General features: G+C 48.3%; 1 protein-coding gene across 5 annotated transcripts; it reads left to right on the top strand.

Annotated features, from left to right (window-relative positions):
- The first annotated feature begins 165 nt into the window (after positions 1–165).
- On the top strand, positions 166–15,962 carry ctnnd1 (catenin (cadherin-associated protein), delta 1). Of its 5 annotated transcripts, none has more exons than XM_047044593.1 (21): positions 183–271; positions 4,354–4,508; positions 6,039–6,110; positions 6,203–6,328; positions 6,461–6,753; positions 6,896–6,980; positions 7,146–7,330; positions 7,430–7,673; positions 7,882–8,104; positions 8,281–8,482; positions 9,027–9,144; positions 9,392–9,551; positions 10,166–10,183; positions 10,471–10,536; positions 10,932–11,059; positions 11,266–11,416; positions 11,535–11,730; positions 11,924–12,114; positions 12,439–12,492; positions 12,632–12,714; positions 13,141–13,235. In XM_047044593.1, the coding sequence occupies exons 2-21, from the start codon at positions 4,359–4,361 to the stop codon at positions 13,198–13,200; spliced, it is 2,805 nt and encodes a 934-aa protein (XP_046900549.1). In that variant the 5' UTR covers positions 183–271; positions 4,354–4,358; the 3' UTR covers positions 13,201–13,235. The 5 variants fall into 5 exon arrangements, with proteins under 5 accessions (XP_046900552.1, XP_046900549.1, XP_046900551.1 ...); XM_047044595.1 differs by lacking the exon at positions 13,141–13,235 and adding an exon at positions 13,629–15,962 and having other exon boundaries at positions 184–271; XM_047044596.1 differs by lacking the exon at positions 4,354–4,508 and having other exon boundaries at positions 166–271.
- Positions 15,963–18,914: the final 2,952 nt, after the last annotated feature.

The following is an 18,914-nucleotide window of genomic DNA, read 5'->3' as shown; positions in this document are numbered from 1 at the left end:
GATTTTTCAAATACAAGGTAATATCACGAAATGCAGATAGAATTGTCGACCTCAGAAACCAGTAACCTCAGTTTTGACATTATAAATATTTGAATGCGTTCATATTCTAACCAAAGCACATCAAAAACAAGTTGCCTTGCGCTAAACGTAGGCTACTTACGGTAATGAACTCTCCCTTCTCCAGCGGAAAGCTTGGAAAGGCAAGGAAGCAGAGAAGGAAGGAAACAAGAGGAAAGAGGAGTAAACCAGGGGAGTGAGATTACTATCATAGGTAGGTTTCCAATAGTTCAAAATGTGTAGTTTGGTTTTCGCAACAAACTTTGGATTACTCGCGTTCATTTGATTTAAGCAAATGTTGAGATTTCGTTGATCGGTTTACAAACCTACAAATCGGAGTCGGGCATTCATAGACGCCCAGGATCGGAATTGTATGAACACTTGTGCTAGTACTTGCTAACGCGACCGCAGTAGTTCGAACCTCTTTCGTTAGGCCATACAGAGGAGCTCAGTCTGCTCTCGTCTGGCTGTGTGGACCTTCTTGAAAATACAGTATCTGGATTCCAGAATTGGTAATTTTAGATACACATTTTGAGGATGAATCATAATATGTGAAAACTAAACAACTTTGCTTGACAGGTGTTGTTTGCTTGCCACCAAGCTAGCCAAACCAAATGGAGGCTCAATTTATTTGCTGGAATGAATATAGCCAGCTATGTTAGCTAGTGGCTAGCTAGCTAGCGTTTCATATTAGTATCTTGCTAAGTCGTTTTTATAACCTCATTATGCTAAGGGACCCGGCATATGTAAATTAATTTCGTTTTGCTGTGTTATATTAAATGTGTAATTGGCTAGTATTGATATTACTTAAAGTTAGCGAGCTAGCTACTTTGTGGACATATTTGGATACATGTGACGTTCCATGTTTCAGAACCACAGAGTTGTCTGCTGCAGACTGCTAGATATGTCGTGTACATCTAATAGTCTGGAATGTGATGTCTGGTTTGATAAGTGCAGACCAGTAGCTATTCTAGCTAACGTGAAATGGGCAGGAAAAGTTTTACAGTTTACAGAGTTTTGGCATTTGGTCGGTAGGTCATAATAGTAACTCTGCTTGAATGGCAGTCCGCTTTAGTCTGGTAGTTTCGAGTCCGAGGTCCAGTAAAAAAAAATTATGAGCCTATATGAGTCATTTAACCGACTCTTCGATGCGGAAGCAAAGAAATATATCAAGCTGACGGTGGCCTGTTATTAATGCATTTGGTCTATGATGAAGTTTGTTTCTTACCTGTAGGCTATTGAATTGCATCTAACAGCCCAGTTGTTGTCATAGTCAATGACGTTACTGCGCCTTTTATTAAATGTATTATTTGCAAGGCTATGCCAGATGAAATTGTGGTCATTAAAATAATAATCAGCTATTGAATGCGGTTTTGTTCTGTGCTTAATATGCTCCGCCATCGATAATGATCTTAGTTTTGGTCATTACACACTCTTTGATGTCATGGCTGTCATTGACTTCCTATCAAAAGAAAAGTGTTGAGATGAAGCCAGAAACCTGTTCCGTGGGTCTCTTGTGACTCTGTGGGGTAGGATAACAGGCGTGGTTCATTATTCACGCTTTCGGTGTAGATAAGCTACAGCATTCTCTCTTCTAGATGCTGATTCCTATTTCACTATGTACCGCAGCACTGATTTATTTGGTCACTGACACAAGTTCTGTTACTGCGACCTTGATGATCTGTCAGTGCATATGGGTTAGCTGAGGTTTCAATCTAGTTTTTTTGCATTTCCAAACTGCTTTGGAATGGCATTAACCTTCTGAAATGAGGGAGGGGGGGGGGGGCGAGTTTGGACAAGTCCCCCTTATCTCCAGACCTTGTAAACTGTATGTGTTTGTCCCAAAAAATGCTATATCAAATTAGTAAAATGATGTCCAGGCCTTAGCTCTGTTTTCTGTCACAGCGACTGGGATAGTTGTGCAACACAGCCCTTTTTCTCATTTCTCTTGCCAGGGGTATCATTTTTGAAGCCTGGTAATGACGGGCTTTCAAAACTCTAGGGTGTGTCCCAGTCCCAGACATAGGCCTACACGGAAGTCGGGTGTTGTATCTGCCCCTCCCCTTCTCCCTAACTACTACGACACCTGCGGTCTGTGTGTGTGTTTATATTTGAACAGTCTGACTGTTTTAAAGTTCCATTCACTTCACTTCCTGGCCAATTATCTGACCAAGAGTGGACTAATTGTGTCCTATGTTTTTTGCCTCTTATGTACACTCATCCTCTCTGACTTAAAAGATCAATGACGATATTATTCTTTCTATGTGAAAAGAGTGAATAATTGACTGCTTCAGCAAAACATTGTCGATGTGTTTTTTTTAAATGCTGTCTGAGCATGTTTCTTCCTGTCTCTACCAAGGGATTAGAGGAACTTTCTGTGGCTTTGTACTGAAGCTTGGATGGCTATGGGTCGTATGGTTCCTACCAAGGCACATGCAGTGACATACCAGTGGTCACCAGTTCTCTGCCTCGTATGTCCGTTACACTCAGGGCGTGTTTCCACAGTCCAAAGTCTACAGGTGGCACCGAGAGAAGCGGTTGAACTGAGCCCAGCATAACACACGCCCACATACGTGTGCACACGCACACATTCTCACTCTCCATTCAAATATGGCTGAGTCAGCAAAGCAGTGTCCAGGCTACAACAGCAGCTTTGCCAGCCTAGCTTTTGCTTTTAGTTGTGTATGTTCATGAATTTGAGTGAGAGGATGTCTTCTAAACTGATGTGATTACTGCGTAAGGCTTCAGCTGTCGTTCAGACGCATGGATTCTGACAAATGAAGTTTCTGAAGTAAATAAAATTGGACAACTGGATAGGATTTTTAAACGTATGATAAGGATTATATTTGTTAATCTTCTCAGTCATGGTTTACCATGTGGAAGTATCATGGTTACTTCCTGTCCGTGTTGTTTGTCTTCTGCACGTTGGTGGAACTGAGGTGGAAGAAGCATTACTGACACGCGACATGGCTTATGGACCGTTTTCATGGCTAAGTCGAGTTACAGGACACACCATAGCAGAGCTATACCAGTAAAGTTGGCTTGTGTGTGTCAGTAATGTTTTTGGAGTGAGCAATAAATCAATGTGGCTCTTTAAGGAATGCAGCAGCATAATGCTGTTCACACTTGAATGCAACTTTTTTCCAGTGTAATATAATTAAGATGGATTCCCGCCCGTCGCTCCCAAAATTGGGCAAAGTTGGAAAAGAAGGGAGTGAAGGAGGACTTGAGGATTCAAAGAATGAAGGATTCCCTCACCAAGAGAACTTCCAACAGCTGAGACAAGATGTGACATGCCAGAGCTCCAACTGGAATGTGTGGCAGAGGTCCTCTGTGCGTGTTGTGGTGGGAGAGCGGGTCAGTTCACCGAAACTTGCTGCTCTGTTTGAGTTCTCAAGGATAAAATCCACGTCAGCCACTCTCTCTACACCTTGTATTTAGCCCCGGCTCTCTCCCAGAGAGTCTCTCTCTCACACACACACACACACACATGCACACAGACCTTGTACACATGTCTTATTGTTCCTGCATATCACGGCAGACAGCTGCAGGGGGAATATGCTCCTGTGTGTACAGTTGTGTCTGAGAGGTTTGGCTTCCAGCCAGGAGTGTGTGTGTGTGGGACAAATGTAAATGATTTTGGATGTGTTTTGGTGCCTGGCTCTGTCTGAATCCAATTTTGCATATTTTGATTACGGATGGTTTTTGGGATGGAGCTTTGTCTAAAAGCTCGTCGTATGTAGGAACAGTGTTGCCACCCAAACTTAACTTCAGAAACCCCAGGCTCTCTCACCTGTGTTACTCCCTGCTCGTTAACACACTCTTTCGTGGGCCGCCACACGTTTTTCACGTGTACTTCTTCTTTCACTTCAGAGCTGAGAGGTGCTAACAAGCCTCACACGGTGCCCGTGTCTGTGAAGGTGTTATTCTCTCTCCTCCTCACACTCTCTCTATTTATATTCTTTCCCTCTTGGCTGCCTGCCTGCTGTCGAACCCAGGGAGAGAGTGAGCGGCTCTCTCTTTCTGCTCGCGGATCGCCCACTCTTCTATTACTCTCCTTTCTCCCCCTCGCTCCTACCCGACGTCTTTCGATGTGCGCCTCTCTCATCTTTCCTCTCGCCCTCCCTTCCTCATCCTTCCAGGTTCCTCAACCCTGTGCTTTCATGATGCCCTCGCTTCTCTCTTGCCTAGCTGAAATGGATGACCTGGTGTGACCCTGTTCTCTGTCTGTCTGTCTGTCTGTCTGTCTGTCTCTCTCTCTCTGGTGCTGGGTTAACCTCTCTCTCTCTCTGTCAGTGTGTATGGAGCAGTGTGCGAGCACGGCCTCCCTGCTGGCCTCGGTGCGGGAGCAGGAGAGGCAGTTTGAGATGCTGAGTCGGGCCCTGGAGGAGGAGCGACGGTGCAGCGGGACCGCCTCCGGTACCCTGCCCCGGCCCCTCCCCACCCTACAGGTAACGCCCCACCCCCCCCACGGGTACGATGCCGGCAACCCTCCATCCAACCATCCATCCATCCATCCATGCCCGTTCTGAATAACAGCCCTCCATGCTCCATCCTCAAGCTCTGCTGCTGTCAGTCGTTGGACTCAGTGTCTCCAGCAGCCCTCCCTAACCCGCCATCTTGTCTCTGTGAGCACAGACGTCCTGTTGTGACGCTGCTTCCTGTCATCATTGTTTGTTTACATTATGCATGAAAAGTTGTCTGTCATTTGCCACCACCAGTCCTGTGGCAGCAGTCCACAAAAGTACGCCTTTTTGTTGTTGTAGTTTTTTTTCTTCTTCTCCTGATTATTCATTAATTTTACACATAGAAAGACTACTACTACGTTATTGAAAACTGTTGTTTTTGGCCAGTCTAGGCTGTTGAAGGCCAGGCTATCTGACTCATCCTGAAAGTATATCAGATGCATTGACACACACATGCACTCCATCGTGCAAGGTCATTCAAAGCCACACACACACTCATGTCCACTCAAGCACATATGGCTCCTGACATTAAGCATGCATGCGGAGGACCGTGCTTCGCCCTTCTCCCAACCCTCTCCATTAACAGACACTTGGGATCTCTCTCTGTTTCTCTCTCTGTTTCTCTCTCTGTTTCTCTCTCTGTTTCTCTCTCTGTTTCTCTCTCTGTTTCTCTCTCTGTTTCTCTCTCTCTGTTTCTCTCTCTGTTTCTCTCTCTGTTTCTCTCTCTCTGTTTCTCTCTCTGTTTCTCTCTCTGTTTCTCTCTCTGTTTCTCTCTCTCTGTATCTCGCTCTCTGTGTCTTTCTAAGAAGGGCACCCAGATACACGATACAGTCCCTTCCAGGTAATCCCCAGCTCTGATAAGCGTCCAGGGTTGAGGTTGGTACCTGTCAGTTGCAGGCTGTGTGGCTGAGCAGGCAGGTTTGGAATGTGCGGTTATCTCCACGTTGTTTACTCAGCCCTCAGGCCTCTACATGCCAAACTCTCCCAGAGCAGAGAAGGACTTGCTGACAGGTTCTCACATGCCCATTCTGGACCTGCCTCTTGCTCTGCCTATCTCCCTTTCTTGGAAAAAGGGGCACATTTCTGCATGTGCTGGGTGTCACACCCCATCCCTTCTTGCAGAAACTGGAAGAGGTGTAATGATATTCTCGCTTTCTCTCACATGACTTCATAGCCCACCCCTTTTGTGCATCCGGTCATCTGTTCACCTTTTGCTTTGACAATTTGCATGCCTGTCAGTGTTTTGGTTTTGTGGCAAAGGAACCTAGGGGTGAATGTTAGTGTGCTTCACCAAGTCCATCCTCTGTGAGCGAGACGGTGTCTGTGTCTGTGTGTGTCTCAGGATCTGATGCAATGCCGTGGGAATCCTGTGCTTTCAAACGTTTTTAATTCCTGAAATACTTGGTCACTGGCCGCTGGGTCGGCACTCCCCGCTGAACGCTCACACACCCACGATGCCGTGTGTGTGTGGGGGTCGTTGAAGGGTCACTAAACTCCCTCCCTTCCTCCTTCCAGAACGGCCGCGTGTCTTGTGATGCGGACATAGAGAGGCTCACTCTGAGCGAGGCATACATCAACGGGTCACATGTAAGTATTAGGAGTGTTAACTTTGAGTGGGAGAATGTGTGTGTGTGCAGTTTTTTTTTTTTTTTACTGTGTCTGTGTGTGTGTGTGTGTAGTACATGATGGAGCCGGGTCACGTCGTCGAGGAGACGTTCACCGTAGAGGATGAACCTCAAGAGGCTCCACCCATTGTCTCCGTTGAAACCGGCGAGGATGGAACCACACGGCGCACAGAGACGACGGTAACACGCACGCACACACACACACCACACACACACGCAAGCACGCACACTGCAACAATACGCACAGGTCGACCAATAGCTGCACCACACCACCTCATCCCTTCTCCCGCCTCCTCCACCTCTCCATCCCAGGTGAAGAAAACGGTCAAGACCACCACCACCAGACACGTCATCCCCTCCGTGTCGGACACGCTCTCCCTGGACGGCATGGGGGGCGGCGGGGGCTCGGTGACGGGCATGGGGGGCTACACCACCCCCATGGAGCGCGTCTACCGCCAGGCGGTGCCCATGGACTACCCCACCTCCACAGTGCCTCGCAACTACCACTACGGCCCCCCCGTGGGGTACGAGGACTACCGGGCAGGCCCCCCCTCGGAGACCTACGCCAGCCTGAGCCGGGGGGGGCGCATGGACGATAGATACAGGTATGGGCCTGGCTGAAGGGTAGCTGTTGGGAAGCCTGTTCAATACGTCATGACTGTTACACTGTGGCTGGGAGTCAAACGGAGAAGCTTCCACATGGCTGGATGTGGTGGTGATGAGGAGTTTGTGTGTGTCTCCTCCCAGGCCAGTCGATGGCTACCACACCCTGGACCCAGGCTACCGCTCCCACAGCCGGAACCACCTGGACCACTATGCTGCTCAGCCACAGGTGGGTGCTGTGTGTATGCTCTTACTGTACATGAGTAATATCATTCATTGGAGTGTGTGTGTGTACTTACTATTCTCTTACTGTAGGTGAGTAGGATCCTGCATTGGAGGTTCGTCAGTGTTGGAGCGTGTGTGTGTGTGTGTTAACCCGTCCCGTCCCTCTCAGGTGCGTATGGGCAGTGCTCTGGAGCTGTCGGGCCTGCAGCGCTTCGTCCCGGAGCCCTACGGCCTGGAGGACGACCAGAGGAGCATGGGATACGACGAGCCCGACTATGGCATGGGACCGCCCATCCACTACGGCACCGTGCCGCGCAACGCCCACTTCACCCACGGCCCGCCACGCAGGACAGGGTGAGAGAGAGAGACAGAGAGAGAGAGAGAGAGAGACATAGGGTGTGTGTGTGCGCGCGCACCGTTTAACCCCCCCCCCCCCCCTCCTCCGTATTGTAGGAGTTACGAGGGCACCCTGGACGGGGGAGCAGGGGACATGTACTACTGGGGGGGCGGAGCCCCGCTGGCGCAGGGCGAGAGGGGGAGCATGGCCTCATTGGACAGCACCCTGCGGAAGGGCCCGCCCCCTTCCTGGAGGCAGCCCGAGCTGCCGGAGGTCATCGCCATGCTCAACTACAGGCTGGACCCCGTGAGGAGCAACGCCGCCGCGTACCTGCAGCACCTCACCTACAAGAACGACAAGGTACGCTCTCGCACTCGCACCAGCATCGGACGGACGGGAATTCTACACTTGAACTAGCTCGATCTGGGTGTGACTGATGAACTATCAACACTCTCGTACGCGCACACTCTCATCTCACTCACTCTCCTACTCTCTCGTAATCACTCTTTCTCATACTCTCTCTCTCCCCCTCTCTCTCTCTTATCCCCCCCCCCCCCCCCTGGTCCAGGTGAAGTCGGACGTGCGGCGTATGAAGGGCATCCCTGCCCTGGTCTCCATGCTGGACATCCCCAAGAAGGAGGTGCACCACGCCGCCTGCGGGGCGCTCAAGAACATCTCGTACGGACGCGACCACGACAACAAGATCGCCATCAAGAACTGCGACGGCGTCCCCGCCCTGGTCCGCCTGCTGAGGAAGACCAGGGACCAGGACCTCACAGACACCATCACAGGTGAGGACCACGACCATCAGCATGATCTGTGGATCATAACCATGATGGTGGAGGCGCTTTTGAATGCATGTAGATACAATGTTGAAGATGCTTACTATGGTAGTGGTGGTAGACAAGCATGTGTATACCGAGATGAGGATGAGGATGATGACGAAGGCTCCCCCTTCCGAAACCAGGCACCCTGTGGAACCTGTCGTCCCACGACTCGGTGAAGATGGAGATCGTGGACCACGCCCTGCACGCCCTCTCCGACGAGGTGATGGTGCCCCACTCTGGCTGGGAGCGGGGCGGGGGCGGCGGAGGGGGCGGCGAGGAGAACTGCAAGCCCCGCCACTTGGAATGGGAGACGGCGCTCACCAACACGGCCGGCTGCCTCCGGTAACCAATAAGGGGCAGGGGAGGAGGGAGGGAGGGAGGGAGGGAGGGAGAGAGAAGGAGGAAAGTAGTGGTGTGTGGCTAGGCAGCTTTTTATATAACCATTCTTCTTTGAATGAGTGACCGTGAAAGGAAGTGAAGCTTTGTTGTTCTCGTCGGGGGGGGCGGGGGGGGGGGGGGCGGTGGTGTACAGCAGGGCGTGTCTGCGGCCGCCAAGACTAGTACAAAGACGGGGGCAGTAACATGATCTACCCTTTCAGCCTCTCTCTCTCTCTCTCTCTCTCTCTCTCTCTCTCTCTCTCTCTCTCTCTCTTTCTTTCCTTCTCTCTTTCTCTCTCCTTCCCATCTCTCTTGCCCGCCACAGGATTAACCTAGACTTTGGCAGTGTGGTGTTGAGGTTTATTGTCTTGGTTGTGTGCAGGAATCCTTTTGTAGTGGCAGAGTTCTTTTGGTCTCCTAATATTCCGCCCCCCCCCTTTCCCACCCCACACCCCCTTGACTCGCACACCTCTCTCTCACTCTTAATCTTTCTCTCTCTATCTCCCAGAAACGTGAGCTCTGAGCGCAGTGAAGCCAGGAGGAAGCTTAGAGAGTGCACAGGATTGGTCGACTCGCTCATGTACATCGTCCAATCACAGATTGACCTTAAAGATGTTGACAACAAGGTACTGGGGCATTCACACACACACAAACATACAACGTTGATTAAATCTTTCATCATTGTTTCTTAATCCTGTTATTCCTCATGCCATCTCTATATCCCTCTCCCTTTTTTTCTTTATTCTCTCCATTCCCCCCTTGTCCTCCTTTTCCCCCCCTCTTAATTCTCTCTCCCTTATCCCAACTCTCCCCTCCCCTCTATCCTTCATCTTCTTTCCATCTTCCCATCCCTCCATCCCTGGCTCCCTCCAGTTGATAGAGAACAGCGTGTGTCTGCTGAGGAACTTGTCCTATCAGGTGCATCGAGAGGTGCCGGGCTGCGAGCGCTACCAGGAGGCCCCGCCCCTCAACCAGGGCCCCGCCCCCAGCTCCACGCAGAAGGCAGGCTGTTTCAGCTCCCGCAAGGGCAAAGGTGCGATTGTGTGTGTGTGTCCTAATGTACGTGAACTGTGTTTGCTCAGTGGAAGGCAGGAGGGGATGATGTCATTGTTGACTCTGTTGCCTGATGTTAGTATCTATCTACTGCTGCCTGTTACAACAGACAAGCAGCAGACCAGGTAGACGGGGAAGCAGACTTTTAAAGTGTAGAGGGACAGAACTGTGTACCCTATGGAATGTTCACTATTCATCTATAAATACTGAACTCAAATAATTTCTGACTATATGCTCTTGTGTTTCTGTGTTTGTATGTGTGAGGGAGAGAGCGAGCAAGTGAATGTGCAGATGTTGGGTTTCAATACATGGATACAAAAATATATTTTTATTATACATGGTAAATCATGTTATTGTGCGTTAGCTAATGGTGCCACTAAGGTCCTTTTATCAAGAATTGATGTAAGTGCTGTTTGCTGAAATGCCCTCCTTGGCTGGTGAAACTGTAATGTTGGGGTGGCTGGGACACTGCTTATTCTTTCACTGAAATATGTTCTCTCTCGATCCCCGTCATGTCACCATCCCCTCTTCTATCTGCTCCTTCTGCTCCTCTCCTCCTGTCTCGCTGCTTTCTCCTGTTTTGCTTTGGGACAGATGAGTGGTTTTCCAAAGGTAAGCTCTACTCCATCACTTGTTCTTTGGGCTGCTTGCCGTAGTGCTAGCTATGCTAACTCCTGTCCTGTGCAACCCAACTAATGCCTTGTTATGCGTGTGTGTGTGTGTACACGTTTGTGTGTTTGAATAAATGGCACAATCATCAGAAACTCACGAAATGTTAGGGTAGTTAGTGTATCACTAGTGGTGGATCCAGAACACAACAAAGGGTTTTAGAACAAAGGGGTTATAGAACATTCCTGGAGTTTTCCTGAAGTTCCCGGTGTTCTGTTGTTTGGCAATAGGGAAGAAAGACGAGGATGTGGCTGCGGACATGATTGAAATTCCAAAGAGAACTACACCTGCCAAAGGTAACGAAACATTTCCAACTGCCGAGGTTATGCTGAGGTCAGATGCCTCTGTACAGATCTCCTGTACTTCGCCTGACTAATGATTTGCCATGAATCATTTTAACCCTGAATTCATATTTCTCTCTTTTGTGGTCCACCCTTCCTTCCGACCCCACCTGTCCTCCCTCTCCCCCTTTCCTCCTCTCCTTCTTTCCCACCTCTCCTCCTCCCCTCCTCTCTTCCTTCCCACCTCTCCTTCCTTCCCACCTCTCCTCCTCCCCTCCTCTCCTCCTTCCCACCTCTCCTCCTTCCCACCTCTCTCCCTTCCCACCTCTCCTTCCTTCCCACCTCTCCTCCCCTCCTCTCCTTCTTCCCTTCCTCTCCCCTTCCCCTCCTCTCCTCCTCCCCTCCTCCAGGCTACGAGCTCCTGTTCCAGCCGGAGGTGGTGCGTGTCTACACCTCCCTGCTGAGGGAGAGTAAGAACCCCACGGTGCTGGAGGCCTCGGCCGGCGCCATGCAGAACCTGTGTGCCGGACGCTGGAGCGTAAGTCCCGCCCCCTCCCCCCAAGCCTCCATCGCAGCACCAACCGCCGCGACCGTACCATGACTTGAAAGACTTGCGTAACACGAAACGTACATAGATCCAGTATTGACACGGATGCGCATACCATGTGCTCACAGTGCTAAAACGTCATGTGTCTCTCCCTCCCGCCATCCCTCCCTCCGTCCGTCCCTCCCTCCCTCCCCCAGTATGGGCGGTATATCCGAGGCCTGGTGCGCCAGGAGAAGGGGATGCCCATGATCACAGAGCTGCTGGCCCACGGGAACGACCGTGTGGTCCGGGCCATGTCTGGAGCTCTCCGGAACCTGGCCATCGATGCCAGGAACAAGGACCTCCTAGGTCAGCCCGTGTGTGTGTGACCTCAAAGTCCGGTCATAACCATACCTGTTGGTGTTTTAAGTGAGTGTGTGTGTGTGTATATTACACCAAGTCTTACCTGTGTGTTTGTGCGTAACAGGAAAGCACGCAGTGCCCCACCTAGTGGCCAACCTGCCCGGTGGGGGTCAGAGTCAGCCTGTCCGAGCCCTGTCTGAGGAAACGGTGGTGTCTGTACTGAGCACGCTCCACGAGGTGCTAGGCAACAGCGTGGAGGCCGCCAAGACCCTGAGAGCCGCCCAGGGCATCGAGAGACTGGTGCTCATCAACAAGGACGGGTGAGGGATGGAAACGCTGACAGACTTCTTCAGAGAACGTGTGTGCAGGGAGAGAACTGTCATGAGACAGAAGCATCTGGGCACTGGTTTTCATCCTCAAGGTTATGTGTTTGTTGTGTACTTGTCTGCGCGAGATTCATCTAAGAAACCCAATTCTGAAACACTACTGTGTGTGTGTCCCTCTTCTCCATAGCAACCGCTCGGACCGGGAGGTGCGAGGGGCGGGGCTGCTTCTGCAGACGGTGTGGGGCTTCAAGGAGCTGAGGCGCATGCTGGAGAAGGACGGCTGGAAGAAGACGGACTTCCTGGTCAACCTCAACCCCCCCAGCAACAGCCGCACCAACGGGGGCTACGAGAGCAGCACCCTGCCTCTGCTGGATAGGGGTGAGGCGCACGCACGCACACACACACACACACACACACACACACACACACACACACACACACACACTAGAAAGCTTTATTTGAACGTTGTTACAGACTCTCAAGGGTACAGAACCCGGCCTGTTTCACACCACCAATACACACCTACCGTCCTTAGATCAAAGAATTGGAGTTATAAATGTATTTTGTCAATCGATGCTGTACACACAAGCTCACACACGTACAAACTCTTAGTGACACAGATGACTTACCGAAACACGTTACTGAGGAAAGGGGGAGCATCTTATTTCAGTGCCGAGTCAGTCTGTTTGTGTCTGTCCACAGAAGAAAAGCGTGACAGAGAAAGAGAAATGATCCCACTGAACGACATGGGACCAGGTTAGTTAGAACACGTTACACTCTTTCTCTCTCTCTCTCTGTTACTGCCGCACACACACTTCCACACAGTCACTCATTCCGCACGACACTTGAAGACCCCCCTCACACACACACCTCTGACGAGTGCCCTTGGTTTCAGATGCCTACTCTACACTGGACCAGAGGGGGCGGAGTAACACGCTGAACGACACACTCGAACCTGCTGACAAAGACGGAGCACAGGTAGAGTCTCCTGCACACACACACACACACACACAAATACAGTGACATTAATTCCCATCTGGGTTCATCTCATACTATGTGAGGACCTCTCTTCTGTAACAAAACTAGACCATGTTAAAGCATGTTGCTGCATGTATACCCTGTGACTCAGGTTTTGATACTATCAATAGAACTCCTAATTGTTAACCTGTTCTTAACCTCCTCTCCCCCTTAACTAACCCACTGTTCTCCCTTTCTCCTTGTCTGTTCGTTCTCCACCTCTTCTTATCTGACTCTTCTTATCTCTGGTCTTTCACTTTCTCTCTGCCCAAATCCTCTGTGTGTCTACATCTGTCTGCCTCTTTCTTTTCACTCGTTCAACCTCCTCTTGATCTCTTTCACTCCACGTCTGGGGTTCTCTCTCCGTCCTCCTTTTGTTTCCATCAGGGAGGGATGTATGGGGAGAGGAGGGGCTCTCGGCCTCTCATTGACTCTTACGACGGTTAGGCCACACCCACTCATCCACTGCATGTTAGCGCATGGTATGTGTGTCCACCGCTCCTAGTGACCTCTCGCTGACTGCATGGCCTGAGGTTGTGTGTGTGTGTGTGTGTGTGTGTCTTTAAACATGCAGAAAAAGAGCTCGGTAGGCTGGGTAGATCCCAGACCAGTACGTCTGTCGGCTCCCTCTGCTGGTTGCAAAGTGTGTTGTTGTGTTATCTCAGTCAGCTTTATTTTTGCTCAATTATTGTCTTGCCGGCTGTGACATAATTTTTAAGTGTGGCTTCAGATGTGGCGTTATATCAATCTGTTGGACGACAGTTTGTTGTAGCAGGTGTCCTATTAGCTCATGCTGACAAGTTTCTATCTGTGCCTGCAACACAGCTAAACGGATATTGAACTAACTCGTCTATCGCTTTGTCTATTCTTCACAGAAAAACTGATAGTATGCATCACCAGAAGTGAGCCTCCTCCGACCGACTGCCGCTGCTGAACCCTAATGGACACCACACTCGCCACTCAAATTGGGACCATCACCACTCCACATGTCTTTCTCTCTCTCTCTTCCCCCCCCATCCTCCTACATTCCTTGTTTTGTTTTTTTCATCTGATGGACAGACGTTGGTTACCAATGTAACACTAGAAAGCAGAGATCCATCTCCCTTCCAGTCAGACACTACCGCAGGAGAACACTCCCTGACCACTAAGCTTTACCTACCAACACTAAGGAAGCCCGCCCACAAACACTAAGGACCCTCTCAGCTGTGCAACCCCACACGCCTCCTCCCACCACACTACCCGCATCAGTCGCAACCTCAGAGAGACTCCTCCCACTACACGTACGGCAACCTGCAATTGGCCTCGGGTCTTAGAACCCGGAACTTGGAACCACACCATGAAAGTGGCGTCTCTAAGCAGAGGGACTGGAATCGGAAACGAGCAGTTGTACTTTTTCTACAGAGCAGTATGTGCACTTCTCCAGAAGTGGCCATGAAGATATGCCAGTATAGGTTTCTGCTGTTCCAGTGACAGCTGAACTAATGATTACCACTAAACTTTTTGAACCAATGTTTGTTGATCTAATATGTGTGGGCTCTGACGTTGTTCCGGGATTTTCCGTGCGTTGCTGCATTTGCTACAGTGATGTATGCGTGCCAAATGTGACCCCACTGAAGCTGAAACTTTATACAAAGTGTTTCCTGATACCTTGCTTTACGCCAACTTATGCAGATGTCATACTGAAGCACTAGGCTTGCTTTTTATTAATACTGCTGATTTGTTTTTTGGGGGAAGGAGATGGGAAAGATTGGATAGGGTGCATTTTTTCCAAAAGTGGGCTGTTTTTTTGTCCCACAGAGGAAGGGATGTCACACATGCAATGACATGTTGTTGGTTAGTGAGCCAATGTGGTTTATGGGCTCAAAGGCCACTGACTTTCATTGTTATTGTGCGTACATTTGACTTATAATGCCAAATTCATTTTTTTGTACCTAATAGAACATTTAAACAAATATTCTGTCATATACAGAATCATATCTGCTCTTAAGGAGACGTGCCCATCTTAACAAACCCCTATCTCTGATTCTTGTGAAGTTTTCAGAGAAACCATGATTTTGATTGTTGTTGATTCAGTGAGTGCATTTTTTTCTATCTGGAACTTTGTCAATCTTTCTCTCTACATATATATATAAATATGAATGTGTACATATGAGACTGCCTTTAACAAAAAGTCTGTGTTACTAACTGGAGTGCCTCGCTTGTTGAGTGGTCTAATCAGTGGATGAATGTCAGAGACCAGGGACAATAAATAGAGCCAAACTATTCTTTGTTTTTCAAGACTCCTGGGTAGAGTTTTCCCAAAGGCCTTGTAGTCCTAAGATTATTTCTAGTCCTGTTGTAGGCCTGTAGAATTCAGGCTTCTGAAGGAACCCGTCAGTGTTCTGTAACCAGTAGCTACAACACAATACGCCTTCTCGGTTTTTTACGTTCCTTTAGTGCTTGTTCCCTATTCTATGTGCTGAGCAAGATGTAGATATTTACTGAGTGGATAATTAAAAAGCACTAGGGGTGATGTTTGTGGCTTTTGTTTTTTTCTCCCTTTTTATTTAGATTTCTTTTTGCCTCATTCCAGACCAACACTATTGATCATCAATGATGTGTTGAAATGTAAAAACAAGTTGCCTTCCGGAAGGGTTCTAGAATGTTCAGAGAATTCCTGTTTCCAGAATCTGTCGCAATGTAGAATGTGTACTTTGGAATTGTTGGGGTAAACGGGGATTGAAGCAGACAAGGGGTTACAATTGGCACGTTTGCCTCAATCTATGGAGGGGAAATCTGACTACGGGGGCAAAAATCTGATTTTGATTCTAGTTATTTAGATAAAGTACAGTAATACAAATAAAAAGCACATTTAACTATATAATACAAAAGAATATTTGTTAATTTTTATGGTTTTATGTATTCTTTTTTTATATTTTATTTTGGGTTTAATTGTTTAAGGTATTTTGGATGAATGCATATGCAATCAGTTTAATTTTTTGATTGAGAACATTTACAGTTTATATATTTTAATTAAACACAAAACAAGCAAAAACAAAACTCATACTGTCATGCTATGTTGGCAATTTGTTGGAACACTAATTGAAAAGCTGATTCAGGAGTAAACCCTTATCTACTTGCCTTGGCTCTTAAAAATGCACAAAGTTATCATAAATTAAATATGTAACTAGCAATACTGTTTTTAATAAACAAAAAATGATTTTTTCCCACTCGCGTGTGTGTGTGGTAAAGAAAAACAACGAACTGGCTGACCCTTTGACCTTTCTTCGAGATCTACGCTGTCAATGGTTTTTGCTCATACAACATGGGTGAACTTGTTTAGATCCGCATGTTCGGTTAAATGCCATTCCGAATCAGGTGCAAGCGGATCAACCAACAAACGTCCGTATGGGAACTGGCCCACGTTGTATGTCATCAAGAAAATATATCAACTTTATCTTCCTTTTGAAACTTGTTTTGTATTGCATAAATTGAATGTTTACAAAGGAAAAATATAACACAAAAACTCGACTCTCGAAAACGAAAGGTAAGCTTTTGTGCAATACCTGTTTGCAACCTCGCTGTCTTAATCAGTAGCTAGCTAAAGTTAGCTATAAGCGAGCGTGCTTGCAAGGAAACCAATCCATTGCATGCACTTGAGGGATGCACTGCTCTATACTTGCCCAGACATAAAATAGGGTTACATTTTAGCATAAGTACCACATTTATTGTCCTTTAAGTGATTGGTTTCGGTAATTTGTAAATCATTAGCCACATGAATAAAATTATTTTACTGACCAATTTGTGTAATTAGCATGTACGTGAGGGCATCCATAACGTTTTACTTTAACTTTCGCAAAGTATGAACTATCATTATTTGCCCCTTTGTTTTGAAGATGTGGCGTTATCGTCTGCCAGACTACGAGCAGAGACTCCTAGGAGAGTTGCAGAGACAGCAGCATCGAGGCCTCTTCTGTGACACCATGTTGCAGACAGACGGTAAAGAGGGGAGGGTGGGAAAGCAGGGAGAGGGTGAATAACAGGTTGCAGGTTGAGAAGGAAGAGGGGGCAGGGGGGACTTTACCTGTTAGGTAAAATTAGGGTGCCAAGCAGAAAGTGTTGCTGTCTTGGGAAGGTGCGATATATAATCTGATTGGAGAGCGAAAAGCACACTGACAATTGAATGATTTTCAATGGGAATGGAAGCAGGATGGACAAGAGTGGGAGTTGGAATCAGAATTACAGTTCTCTGAAAAGCCCTGCCTGTCCCTTTGTACCAAACCTCACTTTTTCTCTCTCTCTGTTTCTTTCTCTCTGTCTCACTGCAGGAGTCACAGTCCCAGCCCATGGTTGCATCCTGGCAGCCCTGAGATCCCGTCGGTCTCAGCCCCTGTCTGCCTCACCATCCCCACAAGTTGTCCATCTCCCAACAGTCAGGCCCCAGACCCTGCTCAAGCTCGTGAGCCTCCTTTACTCAGGACATCTGGAAGGAGAGGTCTGAATTCTATAAATTTTGTTGATACATTATACTTTTTTAATGTATTATTTTCTGTGTCAGAGAGTGCAGTTCAATATATCTCCATTGTAAATTTTGGTTGTGTTCATATGCCTGCTTATCTGACTAGGGAGAGAGGGAGCTGGATGAGGTGATGGCTGCGGCTCGCCATTTAGGTTTAGGCCGCCTAGTGGAAGGGTGGAAGGAAAGGGGGACAGAAGGAGAGGAGTGGCAAAGGCAGTTCAGAGACGTAGCCATGCAGACGGAGGTTGAAGAGAGAGGGGTGCGAGACGTCGAGGTGCAGACGATGGAGAGGGTTACGGATGGAGACGCTCTGGTGGAAGAGAGGAGTGGTGTGGACACAGGGACTCAGACTGTCAACTCTGACACTCTGACCCTCGCTGGGCTTCCTATCCCCTCTCACAAGACCCCATCTTCAAACTCATTCTGTGATGATGGGCCCCCTGTTTTGAGTCCCCAGAACATCTCTCTGCCTCAAAACCTAGTCCCTTGTCCTTCCATACCTGCTGACCAATCAACTGTTGGCTTCGGAAGTTCCACGCCCTCAAGAAACCCTGGTCTATACTTCCAACCAGGGGCCTATTCTCCCTTCGACATGTCAAAGCCCACCTCCTCGTCAAAGCGCCCAGTTACCCCAAACGATGACTCAGCCCCCCCTGTGGCCCAGGGAGACTGGGCCTACCCAGAATACGTAGCAGCTAAGGAACACATCACAAATGAGTTGGATCCAAGGAGGACAATGGAGAAAAAGGGAGACACAGAAAGACTGGACCCCAGCCTTACCACCACAGGAGGAATAGAAGAAAATGAAGTGAGAGAATCTGAAACAGAAGGTGAGTTACCCCATCAACACAGAAAGGTCGACATGAAAGGGAATGTGATCATGAGTATATCGTATTTATGAAGTAATCGCCGATCTGTGATGATAATGGGCGATGATGATGACCATGACCATGACAGGGGTGGTGTGTGCCGAGGAAGTAAAGAGGAAGGGGAGGATGGGGAGAAAGAGCTTGTCCAGAGTGAGGCAGATGGAGGCCACGGAGACCAGGATCTCCATTAAGGTGAAGCTTAGGAGGAAGACCAGAGGACAGGTGTGGCAAGTCGTCAGCCTCCAGGAGAAGATACGGTCCCCTCAGCGACAGGTAGGTGGCAAGATGAATATACAGCTGGCTCACAGTTACATACGTATGCATTTTAATTAGCCTGTGCAGTTCATGTGTAACCCTGTTGAATTGTATTCATTATAATACAACTATAAGTTAGAATAAATAAGTTCTTTATATATTAAAATGTTTATTTGTTTGTAAGGTATTTCATTATTGATAAATACAAGATATACAAAAAGGAATTCCAAATAATATTTAGTTAAGTTAATAATAGGAACTCAGGGCCCTTCTCTAATTCATAGGGTATAAGTGGGCTACACATGTGATTTTAAAATGCTTCAGGAGTATTATCATAATCTCTCTTATACTCACATCCCTCATGAAGCATCCAGCCCATGTCCCCACACCAGTACCACCTTACCAGGCCCACGACCCCAACGATGACTCTGCTGACCCCCAGCTCATGGCCCCAGTAGAGGAGTCAGACGAGCAGATAGAGAAGTTACTAGAGGACATCATGATGGGGCTGAACATACTGCCCCCTATTGTCACGGAGA

This window comes from Hypomesus transpacificus, chromosome 22 (genome assembly GCF_021917145.1).
Source record: "Hypomesus transpacificus isolate Combined female chromosome 22, fHypTra1, whole genome shotgun sequence".
NCBI lineage: Eukaryota > Metazoa > Chordata > Actinopteri > Osmeriformes > Osmeridae > Hypomesus > Hypomesus transpacificus.
Note: the sequence above shows the minus strand (reverse complement) of the source record. Positions and strands in the feature narration are given on the sequence as shown.